At 44.9% G+C, this 18,566-nt stretch overlaps 1 protein-coding gene across 1 annotated transcript in view; it reads right to left on the reverse strand.

The window, feature by feature from the left end:
* Window positions 1-18,566, reverse strand: part of LOC128690173 (uncharacterized) — a 94,113-nt gene that overhangs the window by 11,738 nt on the left and 63,809 nt on the right. The window contains exons 30-34 of the mRNA XM_070090433.1: window positions 8,720-8,829; window positions 8,473-8,587; window positions 8,158-8,375; window positions 7,791-7,980; window positions 7,428-7,597 (exon numbers count right to left, since the gene is read on the reverse strand). Of these exons, the coding sequence (XP_069946534.1) occupies window positions 7,428-7,597; window positions 7,791-7,980; window positions 8,158-8,375; window positions 8,473-8,587; window positions 8,720-8,829 (803 nt within the window). The remainder of the gene's footprint in view (window positions 1-7,427; window positions 7,598-7,790; window positions 7,981-8,157; window positions 8,376-8,472; window positions 8,588-8,719; window positions 8,830-18,566) is intronic.

The following is an 18,566-nucleotide window of genomic DNA, read 5'->3' on the forward strand; positions in this document are numbered from 1 at the left end:
GGAAAAGTGAGATGCTACATGTAAATAGAAAGGTGGTAGTTGAAGAGAAGACAAGAGCGAATGAAGGCGAAGAGAGAAGGGACGGAGTAAACAGGGGCGGCGAACAAATAAAGAATGTCTACTAATATCTGTGACCATTCTATAAATGGAAGGATTGCGGAGATCATGAGAGCGTACATAGTAGCGCAGACAATGGGCATCATGGCGATCGGATAAGGATGGAACGTTTGCTTCTGCATAGAGGCTCTCGACAGGGAAAGAGCGAAAAGCACCAAGGCATAAACGTAATCCTTGGTGATGAATGGGGTTAAGGCTAGAGAGAGTAGCAGGAGATGCCGCTGAATAGATCTGGTCACCATAATCAAGTTTCGATAAAATAAGGGTGGAATGTAGGCGAAGGAGGGTTCGACGATCAGCTCCCCATGAAAGATGAGCAAGGGTTTTAAGAAGGTTCAGCCGGCTGTGACAAGTTGCCTTCAGAGATGTAATGTGAGGTTTCCAGGATAACCTACGATCAAAGAGGAGGCCCAGAAACTTGACTGTATCACGTTCAGGGATACGGGAGCCATAGAGGTACAAAGGATGATCGGAGATGACAGAGCGTCTAATGAAAGTAATTTGGTGGGTTTTAGTGCTGGAAAATTTAAACCCACGTGTGGTGGCCCAATTGGAAACACGGTCGACTGCATGTTGGAGAGAAACTGTAATGAGGTGACAGTCAGCGCCTGCACAGGCAATAGCGAAGTCATCAACATAGAGTGATGACCAAATATTTGATGGAAGACTAGAGGCCAAATCATTAATAGCAAGGAGAAAAAGTGTTGTGCTCAGAACACATCCCTGGGGGACACCTTCAGCTTGGATAAAGTCCGGGGAGAGCACATTATTAACCCGAACACGGAAATGCCTGTCAGTTAAAAAGTTCTTAAGGAAGGATGGTAGATTGCCTCGAAGGCCTAAGGAGTGGGCTTGGGCTAAAATATTATACCTCCAAGTTGTGTCATATGCCTTCTCAAGGTCAAAAAATATGGCAATAACTGAGTGGTTATTCGCAAAGGCATTACGAACATACGTATCCAAGCGTAGTAAGGGGTCTATGGTAGAACGTCCCTTACGAAAGCCATATTGACGAGTGGAGAGACTGTTGTGTGTCTCTAAATACCACACTAAACGTCTATTTACTAGGCGTTCCATTACTTTGCAAACTGCACTGGTAAGAGCAATGGGACGATAGTGGGAGGTTTCATGTCCCGTAGTGCCTGGTTTGCGGAAAGGGAGAACAATGGCGGATTTCCACAGCTGTGGAAGAACTCCTTGTGACCAAATAAGATTGTAAAGGCGTAATAGGACTGCAAGGGCTGACTGATGTAAATGTTGTAGCATACGAATATGAATGTCGTCGGGCCCAGCTGCCGATGATCGACAAGCTGAGAGTGTTGCCTCCAGTTCTTGAAGTGTAAAAGGCACATTATACTGTTCTTCTCTGAGAGAAGAAAAGTCCAAGGGTGCTAACTCTCTGGCAGACTTTGAGGAAAGAAATGAGGGGCATAGATGGAGTCCCTGAGAAATACGGACCAGATGATTGCCAATTTCATTGGCAACATCTAGTGGGTTTGCTATATCAACACCGGCAACCCGCAGAACAGGAGCCGGGTCAGGAGAATATTTACCACTCAGTTTTCGTACTTTTTTCCAGACTGCACTCATAGAGGAAGCAGAGGTGATGGTGGAGACAATCTCGCCAGCAAGTGCGTTTAGCATCACGGATGACACGGCGAGCGATCGCACGCTTCTGTTTAAAATCAAGGAGCCTCTCTGTGGTTCTATTGTACCGGTACCTGCCCCATGCAGCGCGTTTCAAACGTACTGCACGAGCACAAGCAGGAGACCACCAAGGCACGCATTTCTGAGAATGCCTGCCCGAAGTTTGGGGTATAGAATGAGAAGCTGCGGTGAAAACGGAGGACGAGAAGAGGTGTAAAAGCTCATCGATGGAGGACGAAGAAGGAACCTCTTTAAAAACAGTTAGGTGTGAGTAAAGGTTCCAATTTGCCCGATTAAATTGCCAGCGTGGGGTGCGAAGAGGTGGCGAATATGAAGGGGAAGTAAGAATGATTGGGAAATGATCACTGTCATGTAAGTCCGGGAGAACAGACCAAGTGAAGTCTAATGCGGCTGAGGAAGAGCAGACTGAGAGATCGATGCAAGAGAGAGTATGAGTCCAAGGATCAAAATGGGTGTGAGTACCTGTATTTAAAACATGGAGGGGGTGGGTGGCAAGAAAAGCCTCTAACTGAATTCCACGGGAATCACAGTGAGACCCCCCCAGAGGAAATGGTGGGCATTAAAATCACCAAGTAACAGAATCGGTGGCGGTAATGACGAAACAAGGAAGGCAATATCCGGAATAGATAATGCCCGAGAAGGAGAGAGATATAAAGAACAGAGCGTATACCACCTATGTAAGTGGATACGGGCTGCTGTGTAATGCAGCGAAGTATGAACAAATAGCTGATGGTACGGAATATCAGTGCATAGAAGAAGGGCACTTTCATTAAAGGTCCCATCAGGAAAAGGATCTGAAGAATACAATAAATTATAGCCTGAGATGGGAGAAATAACAGCAGAGTGTAATTTTGGTTCCTGTAAGCAAACACCAACAGGGGCAAACTGGGAGAGTAACATCTGAAGTTCACCCCGATTACCCCTGAGGCCGCGTATATTCCACTGTAAATAGGCCATGATTGGCAATGATAAAGATACTTGAAATCCGCAGGTAAGGGTTCCTACGGACTAGAGGGGTTAGAAAAGTCCACATGAGGAGGCAGTGGAAAACGTTCAAGCAGCGAAGGAACGGTGCGCTGTGAAGAAAGGAGTTGCGCAGATGGAGCAGAGGAGAGAGAAAGAGCGGAAGGTGGATCAGTGTCCATTGATGGTTTGGTCTCTGCAATATATTCAGAGTTTGCTTCAAGTGTTTCTGAATTCAGAGACGTCGTATGGGAGACAATATTGGAAATGGTAGGGGGAGGATGAGTAAAGATTGGAACTGTATTGGACTGTACCAAGGTAGGGGGGGGGGGGCGAAAGGGTGGAGGGAACTGGAGAAGCGTGGCAGGGGACAGAAGAGGCAGGAACCTGGGAGGTGGCAGAAGAGGAAGAAACTTGGGAGGGAACAGGGGAGGAAGGTACAGTACGAGGAGGAGGGTGAACCTCTACACTTGTAACTGAGCCAGTGAAAAGGGGAGAACCAGGGAAAGAGACAGGGAGGGTAAAATGAGGAGGTGGAAGATGGGTAGGAGGTGTTAACGGACCTTTTTTTGACTTTTGAGAAGTAGAGCGACGATTGGGAGGAGGTGTCGTACGAGGTCTCGTCAATACCGAGGCTTGTGAGAGAACTCGAAGAAGCGAGATCAGACTGAGGCGTTGAAGTAGGGACGTCTGAGCCGAGGACAGCAAAAGGATTAGATACAGGAGTGACTATGGGAGAGGTAACCACAGAGGTGGGTGTAGAAGATGGGATACCAGAAGTGGGGGGACGTTTTGAAACACGGGAATAAGAAACACGTGGGAGTCTCCCTTGGAGGCGGAGATGAGAAACTGCCATGGCATAAGGGAGACCTTCTGTCTCTTTGAGGTAACGGATTTCCCGCTCGTTTAAATAGACTTGACAACGGCGAGAGTACGAAGGGTGAGCCTCATGACAGTTAAGGCAAGAGGGAGATCGATTGCAAGACGTATTAGAATGGTCATCGGCACCACAGACTGGGCATTCGGCGATAGATCTGCAATATTTCACTGGATGGCCAAATCGCCAGCAATTTCTACACTGTTGTGGTGTAGGGATCACCTTTCGAACTTGTAACCGATGTCCTGCTATATAAACTGAGGATGGGAGTTCTCGGCTGTCAAAAGTTAAACGAGCCACATTGCTAGGGTATCGTCTCCGCCCGCGGGCAGGAAGAACCTAAGTGTCTACCTTGAGGATTGGGAGATCTTGGAGTTCCAGCTGTTCAAGAATGTCAGTGCCACATGTCTGGAAATTTTGTTGAACTATGGTATGGGGCAGAATGACGGTACCACTACAAGAATTGAGGGAATGATGTTTTTCAAGAGTGACAGGAACAGTATCGATATGGGAAAGACGAGAGAGCTCATGAGCCTGGGTAGCATTCTGTACGGTAATGATGCGCGTACCGCTCTTAAGAGCATGAAAAGAAATATCTTTACCAACATGGCATAGGAGTGCCTTGCCAATACTGTGGTCAGAAAGATAGGCAGTAGAGGAAGTCGGTCGTAAAGTGAAGAATTTAGTCCATTGTTCAGTCTGAAACTGAGCGTGGAAAGGTAGTGAAGGACGTGTCGATCGTTTCTGAGAAGAACGAGAAGGTGGAGAAGTATCATCAGCAGGTAATTGTCGTTGGCATTTAGGCGTGGGACCAGAGTTGGCCCGACGTGGAACGGGTCGGCGATTTGAAAATTGCCGCACCGTAGAGGGAGAGGCCGGAAGCATAGTCAGATTAGAGCGAAGGTCCGATAAATCAAAGGAGTCAGTCGAGGCCTCAGTACCTGAAGCGGGTGAGGAAACAGCACCGGCAATAGGTACAGAGGCATGAGGAGTGTCTGAAGAGTGGTCCAAAGACGAGGCGGGGTCAGAACGGGGTGCGGTATCAAGAAGGGGCCCGGGGGTAGTAGGTTCATGGACTAGGGCTGCCATGGTTAGGTTACTTCTTTCTTTTTGTTTTTAAGAAAAAAAAAAAGAAAGAAGAAAAGAAAAGAAAAAAAAAAAAAAAAAAAAAAAAAATAAAAAAAGGGGGGACCGGGGAGGGATAGTTCCTAGGAGGAATGAAAGGGCCAGAAATCTCCCTCCGCACCCAAGAGGACCTCAGCACCGCAAGTAGCGCAGATGTAGCATGGAACCCATGCCATACCCTACCCATCATGCTAGTAAACTAACAATCCGGGATAGCAACCTCACATCTGCCGAGCTACCTCGGTGGACAAAAGAGAGGGCGGCCGGATATCCGCCACAAAGCATACCTCCTTCGGCCACCACCCCCGGAATCCGAAAGGTGGCTTCCAGAGATACACCCGTCGCCCGAAAGACACCCAAAGCTACTCCGGGATACCGGAGAGGGATCGGGACATCCCCAGGCGATCCAGATTCCACGGCAAACTACGCCACCGCCAAGAACCTCAACGGAATGGGATAGACCCCGGTATCCTTTCCCCTACCTAGGAACTAGCGCGCCTGTGGGAGCAATCCCAAAGGCCAAAAAGAGGAAGGGCAAAAGGGAGGGGTGGGGAGGAGGAGGAGGAAAGGAAAAAGGGGAGGAAGGGGAGGATGGGATAGGGGAGGGGAGATTGGGGGGTAATTAGGTTCGGTCTGAGGAAGAAGACCAACAGGTCTAATTCCTCAAACCAAGAGCCTCTTCACCACGCCAAGGAGCCCCCCTTGAAGAGGATAGGGGGAAGTTAGAGTACAGCAGTATTCCAGCCTAGAAAGAACGACCGATGAGAGAATCGTGGCTTGGCCTCCATAGTTTTGAAGGTTCTCATTATGCATCCTATCATTTCTCCAGCAGACGAAGTAAATACATTGTTGTGGTCTATGAAGGAGAGATCCTCTGACATCACTTTCGCTCTTTTGTATGGTTAGAATTTGTCGTATACATACACTGACAGTTTTATTGTCAAATTTCCATATCTGAGTGGTTGAAATTTCTCACTGAACTTAGTATTGTTTAAAGTGGCTCATTTGGGCTGGAGTTTTGAGATTCATCTAGGATTCTTGTGGTATTCGATGGAGGTCACTCACGGCAATTAGCATGTTATCTGCAAAGGAACACACCGAGTTATGGCATACATCTCTTTGAAAGACACGAGGATGGGAGAGTACTGTGCCTTGTGGAACAGCTTTTCACTGTAGCCACCTTAGTGGCTAGGAAGTTATTGATCTATTTTCCAGCTTTAATTTATTCCTTTATCGCGTATTTTGTGCGCTATTACACTGGTTACTTGTCGCATAAGGTATACTACATCTGCATTTTGCTTACCCTCTATAGGATCCAGGACCTTCTCAGTGGTCCAGTAGCTGGGTCAGGCAGGAGCAACCTGCTCTAAACCCGTGTTACCTTGGGTTGTGTAACTGATGGGTCGCTAGGTAGGTGATCTTGGAACTCGAAGATTTTTATGATATTGGATGTTAGTGCTGTTTAGTCTTTGCAATTGCTTTACTGCCACTTCGTAGTGTGGGGGGAGGGTATGTCTTGTTCTTAGTGTGGGATGACCCGTGTCCATGCTCCCTCTCCATAGAATGCTGAAGACGCGTGACGGGGGGGGAGGCTTCTTTCAGTTCTGGAGGAACATTGTTCCACGAATCTAGGCCTGGGGCATAGTGCACGGGCATATCATTTATTGCCTTTCTAAAGTCTTATGGTGTTAGGATAACATCAGATTTTTGAGACTACTCAATTTTGGGAGTGTCAAAGACTCCATTTACATTGTCAACCCTTAGTCTGGTTTTTGGCACGCTGAAAATCGAGTCGTATTGGGACTTTAGTATCTCATTTCTATTTCTTTAGTGCCATTTGTGTAGAGAAAGTATTAGTTCCGAAAAATGCAGAGTACCTGTTGACTAAAACATTACTATCCCATCGTGCCAACCTTCAGACTTGCCACCTCAACTTGCCCATCAACAAAACCACCAATTTAAAATGAAAGTGCTCGAGGCACTAACAAGGTTAAACTAGTAATGGGTAAAAGAAACAGGCTTAACAGTTGCAAACTATAACCATTCATGAAAACACGAGTGACATCAAGTAATGGTTTAGAAAGAGACGTAAGCAAACACTGACATTTATATGTCATAGTGTTTGCTTACGTGTCTTTCTAACCAATTTGTCGGTATTTATTACCAAGGTTTATACCACAAAGTAATATTTCTCGCAGTAGACAGCCACCAGGTGATGAAAGTTTTGGCGGTACAAAACCATTCCCTTCAATACTAATTGGTAAGAATAAGACGAGTAGCATACTGCTTCAATAAAACTTAACAGTTAAACTAGTTAATGTCCCTGCTACACAGGCCTAAGATAAGAGACAGCTGTATTCTTCGGCTGAACGTCTTAAACCTCTATCACATTAGATAACTGAACATAGAGGGGGATGGGTTTAGTGCATACTTTTATCTTTAGAGATGTAGTACATCTCTACCAGCAGAACAGGAGCTTATTTTATATGCACAGAGCAGCCTTTGGTCAAGTCACCACAGGAACCATGAAGGTTTCTCCCAGCCGGCTCCATTTAAGAAGGGTTAATTCCCCGCTACGAAGCAATTACCTCAAGAAAAGGAGGCAAAGTCCGAGACATTTTAAGACTTGGAAATTTAAATTTCGCCTAAGTAGTACCGCAAACAATTTTCTACAGACCTTGTAGTAGTGACATTGTGTAGAGCAGCCACATGGAGGATCTGGGCAACTAATTATCTTCAGGTACTGACCCTCTGCTCCAGGAATCCTACCAGTCCAAAGTCTGCCATATACATTAGTGTCTCTGGGTAGGTCTATCTTCTCCAGGTACGAGAGTTCAGAGTACAGTCCTGAGAAAATTTGTATTTAACAATTTGCTTTCCTGAACACTACCATGGTTCGTAGCTTCATACGAAGAACCATGAATTTAAGCTAGATTTACTAGTATCAAAACTTTCTAAATTTTTACTTGGAAACTGGTATATCGTATTTCAGTCAACTTAAGTTTTTATGAGAAACTATGCCAATCAAATTTAATCTCACCTTTGGCAGTTTCGTAGTTTTCTTCATGAAGTGAACCAAACTGATTCAGGATACTGTCAATTCTATGATAATGTTCAGTGATTCTCGTTCTCAGAGTAGACAGATTGCGGCTTAGTTCTGAGAGGTCTAAATCATTGACAGTGTTCTTGACAAACGCCTTCACTGAGCATGTTACTTTTTTCTCAAAAACCTGGAAAAAAATTTTTAGTATCGGATGAACGATGCGACAGTCGAGGAGGCAATGTGATTCCTCAATTAAAATACAGAAATGTTTAACCTTCTAATATCAAGCGATATTTTAATCAATTTCAAAAACGTTAATGAGCATTCATGAATAATGTTCAGAGTTAGGAAGTATAATAGTTACCACAGGAGTATTTATGGTGACACTGCGGTCTAGTCTCACTAGTGTATTATTCAGCTTCCAGAGGTCTAAACCATTTAGTGTTGAGGCGAAGATGTCCCCGGTAACAACGAGACCACCATTCAATATCTTTGTGCCTGATATTACCTGCTGTGAGCTGCTGTACCTCAGTACCAGGTCAGATATAGACACATTATTTATCATTTCTACCTGTAGATCACCTGTGGGTTTCAACGACTTTGTAAATGTTATTTCTTAGTTAATAAAATGCAAATTATAAACAGAGCACAAAGTTCACAGTTATCACTTTACACTTGCCTTCCACTCTCATTGCCTCAAATGTATAGGACCCAAACAGAGTTTGTGTGGTATTAAACACAGCTCTGGTAGAGAAGAAGTCTTCCAAATCTATGCCATCAACCAGCCCAGACACCTGAAAATGTTAAATTAATGCTCAAAAATGAGATTCAAGAATTCAGCATTTTTTTTAATCATCCATTCTAATTTCTAGCAGAAAATTTTAATCTACTTGCAAAGTGAAGCTTATATTGCACAATAAACTAACCAGAACATTGCCAAAAACTATGATTGGAGCAGTAAAGATGAAATCAACAGCCATGGACACTTCCCTGGCTGGTACCACCAGGTTCTGTACAGCGACACTGCCAACATACTCTGCAGGTTTAAAGTTCAGCTTTAATTTATTAGTACCGATAAAGGCAAGAGACCGTCAGTACCTAAAGTATTCTCTAAAGAAAACAAATCGCAACTTACTGGCTTACAATACCGTCGACGGGAATTTGGTATTCCTGAAGAGAAGTGGTTGCCGGAATTACTCACCCCTCCCCCCTTTTTTTTATGTATTTTTATTTAAAAGAACACATTACAAAACAAATAAATAAAAGAAAATAATGAACCGTTTGCAAATACAAGGAACTACCAGCCACCCCATAACATACCCTAAGTGTTACAGTCATGTGTATTAAAGGATATACCGTCACCTAACAATGAAAACAGGATAACACCTCAGAGAGAAAAAAAAAAAAAAAAAAAAAAAGTCTAAACCTACACTTCACGCCTGTTATACAGTACACTAAGACCTATTTGCGCGAAATGCAACAGATGATTCAGCATACGAAGGATTAAATTATACGTTATAAATGTTAAACAAAAGAAACCTAAACCTACAATAAAATTGCAAAAACATACCACAATAATACTTGCCGCAATAAGCAGGAAACTCTTAAATTTAAACTTTTATTTTCATGTTAACTTTACACTACCACAAAACTCGCCAATTTCTAGTGAAATTACAACTAGAAGGGGACCAATGAACATTCACAACGCATTCATACCCAGCTCGAACACATTTTCACATATTACAATACACATACCCAAGCCTAGTGTGTATTCCACTATAAACCATCACGCAACACATCCACGCCAGTCAACCATACACACGTAAGTGATTAAATATGTAATACCTGTATACACATCACATTACAGAAACCTTATAACAAACTTTAGCCTGTAATCCCAAGACCTCATTTTATTATATCAACGTCTTTCCAACAATTGTTTATCGTGATGCCTTTTGACTAAATTACACAATTTTTAACTATTTACAAACTAATCCAGACAGCAAAATAATATACACACACGAATCATTCACGATCACCTGTTAAATGTTACATAAATTACATTACCTGTATTACACCTTTACAATCTTATTTGGTCACAAGGAGTTCTTCCACAGCTGTGGAAATCCGCCATTGTTCTCCCTTTCCGCAAACCAGGCACTACGGGACATGAAACCTCCCACTATCGTCCCATTGCTCTTACCAGTGCAGTTTGCAAAGTAATGGAACGTCTAGTAAATAGACGTTTAGTGTGGTATTTAGAGACACACAACAGTCTCTCCACTCGTCAATATGGCTTTCGTAAGGGACGTTCTACCATAGACCCCTTACTGCGCTTGGATACGTATGTTCGTAATGCCTTTGCGAATAACCACTCAGTTATTGCCATATTTTTTGACCTTGAGAAGGCATATGACACAACTTGGAGGTATAATATTTTAGCCCAAGCCCACTCCTTAGGCCTTCGAGGCAATCTACCATCCTTCCTTAAGAACTTTTTAACTGACAGGCATTTCCGTGTTCGGGTTAATAATGTGCTCTCCCCGGACTTTGTCCAAGCTGAAGGTGTCCCCCAGGGATGTGTTCTGAGCACAACACTTTTTCTCCTTGCTATTAATGATTTGGCCTCTAGTCTTCCATCAAATATTTGGTCATCACTCTATGTTGATGACTTAGCTATTGCCTGTGCAGGCGCTGACTGTCACCTCCTTACAGTTTCTCTCCAGCATGCAGTCGACCGTGTTTCCAATTGGGCCACCACACATGGGTTTAAATTTTCCAGCACTAAAACCCACCAAATCACTTTCACTAGACGCTCTGTCATCTCTGATCATCCTTTGTACCTCTATGGCTCACGTATCCCTGAACGTGATACAGTCAAGTTTCTGGGCCTCCTCTTTGATCGTAGGTTATCCTGGAAACCTCACATTACCTCTCTGAAGGCAACTTGTCACAGCCGGCTGAACCTTCTTAAAACCCTTGCTCATCTTTCGTGGGGAGCTGATCGTCGAACCCTCCTTCACCTACATTCCACCCTTATCTTATCGAAACTTGATTATGGTGACCAGATCTATTCAGCGGCATCTCCTGCTACTCTCTCTAGCCTTAACCCCATTCATCACCAAGGATTACGTTTATGCCTTGGTGCTTTTCGCTCTTCCCCTGTCGAAAGCCTCTATGCAGAAGCGAACGTTCCATCCTTATCCGATCGCCGTGATGCCCATTGCCTGCGCTACTATGTACGCTCTCATGATCTCCGCAATCCTTCCATTTATAGAATGGTCACTGATATTAGTAGACATTCTTTATTTGTTCGCCGCCCCTGCTTACTCCGTCCCTTCTCTCTTCGCCTTCATTCGCTCTTGTCTTCTCTTCAACTACCACCTTTCTATGTACATGTAGCATCTCACTTTTCCCTACCCCCCTGGGAGGTCCCAGCTGTTCGAGTCTGTTCTTTCTCCCTCCCTTGCTCGAAAGCCCAACTGTCTACGGTCGCTTCCCGCTCTTTTTCTTGACCACTTTCACTCTCATTCTCATGCCATTGCTGTGTACACAGATGGCTCTAAGTCTTCTGACGGCGTAGGATTCGCAGCAGTGTTTCCGGACAGCGTCGTACAAGGGCATTTACTATCTTCAGCTAGTATTTTTACTGCTGAATTATATGCCATCCTTACAGCACTTATCCGTATTGCATCTATGCCTGTGTCATCATTTGTGGTTGTCTCAGACTCCCTTAGTGCTTTACAGGCTATACAAAAATTTGATACACCTCACCCCTTAGTCCTCCGTATCCAACTTTGGCTACGCCGCATCTTTACTAAGCATAAAGATATTGTTTTTTGTTGGGTCCCTGGTCATGTTGACGTACAGGGCAATGAACAGGCAGACACTGCTGCGCGGTCAGCAGTACATGACCTACCAGTTTCTTACAGAGGTATTCCATGTACGGACTATTTTGCTGTAATATCTTCCCACCTTCACACCCGTTGGCAACAACGTTGGTCTACTATGCTCGGCAACAAACTTCAGTCTATTAAACCGAGTATAGGTTACTGGCCGTCTTCTTATCACCAGTGTCGAGGTTGGGAGACTACTCTCTCCCATCTTCGCATTGGCCATACTCGTCTTACTCATGGATATCTCATGGAGAGGCGTCTTGCTCCTCTCTGTGAGAATTGCCAAGCTCCATTATCAGTCAGCCACATTCTGTTGGACTGCCCACTTTATCAACGAGCACGCAGAATTTAGCTCTGTCGTCGTCTTCGCCCCGCTGCTCTCTCTTTACCTTCCCTTCTCGCTGATGGACCCACCTTTCATCCGGACTCTCTTATTGACTTTTTGACAACGACTGACTTACTTCACAAATTCTGATACTTTCAGCCCTTTCTACTTGTATCTCTTGCTACCCTCTACCCCCGTACTATCCCCTGCCCCGCTGTTTTCTGTAACCTGCTGATCATCCCCCCTCCCTCCTGCCATCCAATTCCCTTGCTTCCTTCCCTACCCTGCAGCGCTGTATAGCCCTTGTGGCTTAGCGCTTCTTTTTGATTATAATAATAATACATTACCTGTAACCATCTCACTTCAAAATCCGTACATAACAATCATTAATATTTTATTATCGATGCAATATCATAAAACCAAGATCACATCAATGATCTGCCAATAACAATTATAGACTAACGCCAAATAACATCAGGACCCAACTTTTATTTCAAACCCAGCATCATGTGTACAAGTATCATTCTTACATAAGGTACACTGATACATTAGTGATTTATTATATGGGGGTAATCATACATTTCATGAAACCTGCTCGCTTGGCATACTATAATCCTCCAATTAATTAATTACATGTGAAAACCCTATTTCAGTCTTTTTTATACTCCATCAACCTACCATATCCACTTCTACCCAGCATCCAGACAATTCCTCACCATACCAAGTCCAACAGTCATACCCTCCCAAACGCCAAAGAGACAAGCCACGTCTACCCCTTACTGTATTAAAGCCCATAAATCCCTTAAATGAAATCTGCAATATCCCTCCGAAAAAGTCAAAAGCCATTTGCTTCCAGCAATATTCTTATTCCGCTGCTGTGTACCATAGAAAACCGCTGCCAACGCCCTGATCCTCTTACTGGTAAGTGTCTATAAACCCATGAAATATATACAAAATCCGTAACTAAATATCCCATTGCGTTCTGCACCAGCAACCCTACTTTCTCCCCCCCCCCCATCTAAACTTAACGCTCTTAAAACACTAATTCCCCCACCATATGTAAAACCCTGCTAAACCACACCCTCACCGATTCCTATCTCAAAAATACACTGCATGATACGCAGTCGATCTCCCCACACGCACAACGCTCTCCCCCCCCCCCTTGCACACGCCTATTCGCTAACACTTCCCCGCACGGCAATATATTATGAAGAAATTTGTACATTACCTCCCGTACCCCGACCCTCAATCGTAACTTCGTCAGACGTCCCCAAATATCATGCCATGCATACATCGGAAATATGCCCTGTACTCTAACCACCCCCTCCCTACCTCCCACCAATGCCAATTTTCCAATCTTGATCCTACAAGGCATCCTTGCAGAAGTTAATACCCTCAACATGTTCTCGCATCTTTCATGATCCCGCCATTTACCCAACGTACCAAATCCCTTCGAATCCCCGTCAAACCTGTACCTGCCCCCCCGACCCTCCCTCAAATAACTATTGTTTTACATACATACATACATGCCTAACATTCGCGTATGCAGGTTCATTAACCCCAGTCCACCCCGACGAGTCGGCAAATACACAACATCTCTCGCTAACCCGTCATATCCAGAACCCCAGAGATATCGAAATACACGCTTCAATAACCTTTTCTCATCGCACTGGACTAACGGATACATACATACCACAACTTTCCAAACAAAAGCACATTCGCCACGATTGCACGCTGATGCAAAGACAAGCTCCCTGCACGCAGTCCCGCCAATCGTCCTAAAACCCTATCCACAGCCTCTCTAGAATTAACCTTCCTCGTTTCCTGAATATTCCTCATATGGACGATCCCACATACCTTAATTTTGTTAACTAAAGACCAACCTTCCTCCTGACCTAAGTCCCCCCCCCGGATATAATCCCCCACACGCATAAGCATGGACTTTTCCTTATTAACCGTCATCCCCGTTGCTCTCCCGAAAAGATCAACCAATTCACTTACTTTTCGTAAATCCTGTGATCCCCTGTATAAAATCTTAGTGTCGTCCACATATCCTACGATTCCTGTGTTTACCCCCCCCCCCTCGCCTCTCACTCTTACACTCCCCCATGCAGCCCTGAAAAAAGGGTCCTGAATTAATGCAAACAGAATCTGCGACACAGGACACCCCTGTCTCAAACCCCTTTGCATTCCAACTAATTTCCCCAACCTGCCATTTACCTGTACCTTAAACGTAGCTTGCTCATACAAAGCCATTGCCCAGCTTACCATTTCTTTCCCAAATCCTTTCCACTGCATAATTTTCCACAAAGCCTCACGCTCCACACAATCGTATGCCTCGTGCCAGTCCAGAGCCAATATTCCCCCTGCCTTTCCCTTCCCACTTCCCTCAATAAGCCCATGTATTATGCCTTGACCCACACGTTGATCTCCCGGGTACCCCATATTGCCCTTCATCCAATACCTTCTCTAACACCCTCTTAATCCTATTACCTAGCACTTTTGCAAAAATTTTATAATCGCCACACAATGATATCGACCTATAGTTATGTATACAGTTTCCCCGACGCCTTTTTCGGAATCATAACCACAACATCTGTTTTTTGTTGTACCCCGAGTCGTCCACTATCTTTCATAGCATTAAATAAAACTAAAAATTCACGGAGACATTCCCAGTTTTCCTTATAGAAATCACATGGGATACCATCGATCCCCGGTGATTTCCCAGCATTCATACTCTCAACAGCTATTCTAACCTCCTCACTTATAGGTCCGTTCAAATTCATTCGATCCTTCATCTCAAGATCACAACATTCACATTCACCCATGTCTATTACTTTTGAAATTCCCACTTTTTTGTATTGCGCTTCATACCATGCATCTACATATTATTATAATCAAAAAGAAGCGCTAAGCCACAAGGGCTATACAGCGCTGCAGGGTAGGGAAGGAAGCAAGGGAATTGGATGGCAGGAGGGAGGGGGGATTATTATTATTATTATTATTATAATCAAAAAGAAGCGCTAAGCCACAAGGGCTATACAGCGCTGCAGGGTAGGGAAGGAAGCAAGGGAATTGGATGGCAGGAGGGAGGGGGGATGATCAGCAGGTTACAGAAAACAGCGGGGCAGGGGATAGTACGGGGGTAGAGGGTAGCAAGAGATACAAGTAGAAAGGGCTGAAAGTATCAGAATTTGTGAAGTCAGTCAGTCGTTGTCAAAAAGTCAATAAGAGAGTCCGGATGAAAGGTGGGTCCATCAGCGAGAAGGGAAGGTAAAGAGAGCAGCGGGGCGAAGACGACGACAGAGGTAAATTCTGCGTGCTCGTTGATAAAGTGGGCAGTCCAACAGAATGTGGCTGACTGATAATGGAGCTTGGCAATTCTCACAGAGAGGAGCAAGACGCCTCTCCATGAGATATCCATGAGTAAGACGAGTATGGCCAATGCGAAGACGGGAGAGAGTAGTCTCCCAACCTCGACACTGGTGATAAGAAGACGGCCAGTAACCTATACTCGGTTTAATAGACTGAAGTTTGTTGCCGAGCATAGTAGACCAACGTTGTTGCCAACGGGTGTGAAGGTGGGAAGATATTACAGCAAAATAGTCCGTACATGGAATACCTCTGTAAGAAACTGGTAGGTCATGTACTGCTGACCGCGCAGCAGTGTCTGCCTGTTCATTGCCCTGTACGTCAACATGACCAGGGACCCAACAAAAAGCAATATCTTTATGCTTAGTAAAGATGCGGCGTAGCCAAAGTTGGATACGGAGGACTAAGGGGTGAGGTGTATCAAATTTTTGTATAGCCTGTAAAGCACTAAGGGAGTCTGAGACAACCACAAATGATGACACAGGCATAGATGCAATACGGATAAGTGCTGTAAGGATGGCATATAATTCAGCAGTAAAAATACTAGCTGAAGATAGTAAATGCCCTTGTACGACGCTGTCCGGAAACACTGCTGCGAATCCTACGCCGTCAGAAGACTTAGAGCCATCTGTGTACACAGCAATGGCATGAGAATGAGAGTGAAAGTGGTCAAGAAAAAGAGAGCGGGAAGCGACCGTAGACAGTTGGGCTTTCGAGCAAGGGAGGGAGAAAGAACAGACTCGAACAGCTGGGACCTCCCAGGGGGGTAGGGAAAAGTGAGATGCTACATGTACATAGAAAGGTGGTAGTTGAAGAGAAGACAAGAGCGAATGAAGGCGAAGAGAGAAGGGACGGAGTAAGCAGGGGCGGCGAACAAATAAAGAATGTCTACTAATATCAGTGACCATTCTATAAATGGAAGGATTGCGGAGATCATGAGAGCGTACATAGTAGCGCAGGCAATGGGCATCACGGCGATCGGACAAGGATGGAACGTTCGCTTCTGCATAGAGGCTTTCGACAGGGGAAGAGCGAAAAGCACCAAGGCATAAACGTAATCCTTGGGGATGAATGGGGTTAAGGCTAGAGAGAGTAGCAGGAGATGCCGCTGAATAGATCTGGTCACCATAATCAAGTTTCGATAAAATAAGGGTGGAATGTAGGTGAAGGAGGGTTCGACGATCAGCTCCCCACGAAAGATGAGCAAGGGTTTTAAGAAGGTTCAGCCGGCTGTGACAAGTTGCCTTCAGAGAGGTAATGTGAGGTTTCCAGGATAACCTACGATCAAAGAGGAGGCCCAGAAACTTGACTATCACGTTCAGGGATACGTGAGCCATAGAGGTACAAAGGATGATCAGAGATGACAGAGCGTCTAGTGAAAGTGATTTGGTGGGTTTTAGTGCTGGAAAATTTAAACCCATGTGTGGTGGCCCAATTGGAAACACGGTCGACTGCATGCTGGAGAGAAACTGTAAGGAGGTGACAGTCAGCGCCTGCACAGGCAATAGCGAAGTCATCAACATAGAGTGATGACCAAATATTTGATGGAAGACTAGAGGCCAAATCATTAATAGCAAGGAGAAAAAGTGTTGTGCTCAGAACACATCCCTGGGGGACACCTTCAGCTTGGACAAAGTCCGGGGAGAGCACATTATTAACCCGAACACGGAAATGCCTGTCAGTTAAAAAGTTCTTAAGGAAGGATGGTAGATTGCCTCGAAGGCCTAAGGAGTGGGCTTGGGCTAAAATATTATACCTCCAAGTTGTGTCATATGCCTTCTCAAGGTCAAAAAATATGGCAATAACTGAGTGGTTATTCGCAAAGGCATTACGAACATACGTATCCAAGCGCAGTAAGGGGTCTATGGTAGAACGTCCCTTACGAAAGCCATATTGACGAGTGGAGAGACTGTTGTGTGTCTCTAAATACCACACTAAACGTCTATTTACTAGACGTTCCATTACTTTGCAAACTGCACTGGTAAGAGCAATGGGACGATAGTGGGAGGTTTCATGTCCCGTAGTGCCTGGTTTGCGGAAAGGGAGAACAATGGCGGATTTCCACAGCTGTGGAAGAACTCCTTGTGACCAAATAAGATTGTAAAGGTGTAATAGGACTGCAAGGGCTGACTGATGTAAATGTTGTAGCATACGAATATGAATGTCGTCGGGCCCAGCTGCCGATGATCGACAAGCTGAGAGTGTTGCCTCCAGTTCTTGAAGTGTAAAAGGCACATTATACTGTTCTTCTCTGAGAGAAGAAAAGTCCAAGGGTGCTAACTCTCTGGCAGACTTTGAGGAAAGAAATGAGGGGCATAGATGGAGTCCCTGAGAAATACGGACCAGATGATTGCCAATTTCATTGGCAACATCTAGTGGGTTTGCTATATCAACACCGGCAACCCGCAGAACAGGAGCCGGGTCAGGAGAATATTTACCACTCAGTTTTCGTACTTTTTTCCAGACTGCACTCATAGAGGAAGCAGAGGTGATGGTGGAGACAATCTCGCCAGCAAGTGCGTTTAGCGTCACGGATGACACGGCGAGCGATCGCACGCTTCTGTTTAAAATCAAGGAGTCGCTCTGTGGTTCTATTGTACCGGTACCTGCCCCATGCAGCGCGTTTCAAACATACTGCACGAGCACAAGCAGGAGACCACCAAGGCACGCATTTCTGAGAATGCCTGCCCGAAGTTTGGGGTATAGAATGAGAAGCTGCGGTGAAAACGGAGGACGAGAAGAGGTGTAAAAGCTCATCGATGGAGGACGAAGAAGGAACCTCTTTAAAAACAGTCAGGTGTGAGTAAAGGTTCCAATTTGCCCGATTAAATTGCCAGCGTGGGGTGCGAAGAGGTGGCGAATATGAAGGGGAAGTAAGAATGATTGGGAAATGATCACTGTCATGTAAGTCCGGGAGAACAGACCAAGTAAAGTCTAATGCGGCGGAGGAAGAGCAAACTGAGAGATCGATGCAAGAGAGAGTATGAGTCCGAGGATCAAAATGGGTGTGAGTACCTGTATTTAAAACATGGAGGGGGTGGGTGGCAAGAAAAGCCTCTAACTGAATTCCACGGGAATCACAGTGAGACCCTCCCCAGAGGAAATGGTGGGCATTAAAATCACCAAGTAACAGAATCGGTGGCGGTAATGACGAAACAAGGAAGGCAAAATCCGGAATAG

The sequence above is a fragment of the Cherax quadricarinatus genome, chromosome 32, assembly GCF_038502225.1.
Source record: "Cherax quadricarinatus isolate ZL_2023a chromosome 32, ASM3850222v1, whole genome shotgun sequence".
Lineage (NCBI taxonomy): Eukaryota > Metazoa > Arthropoda > Malacostraca > Decapoda > Parastacidae > Cherax > Cherax quadricarinatus.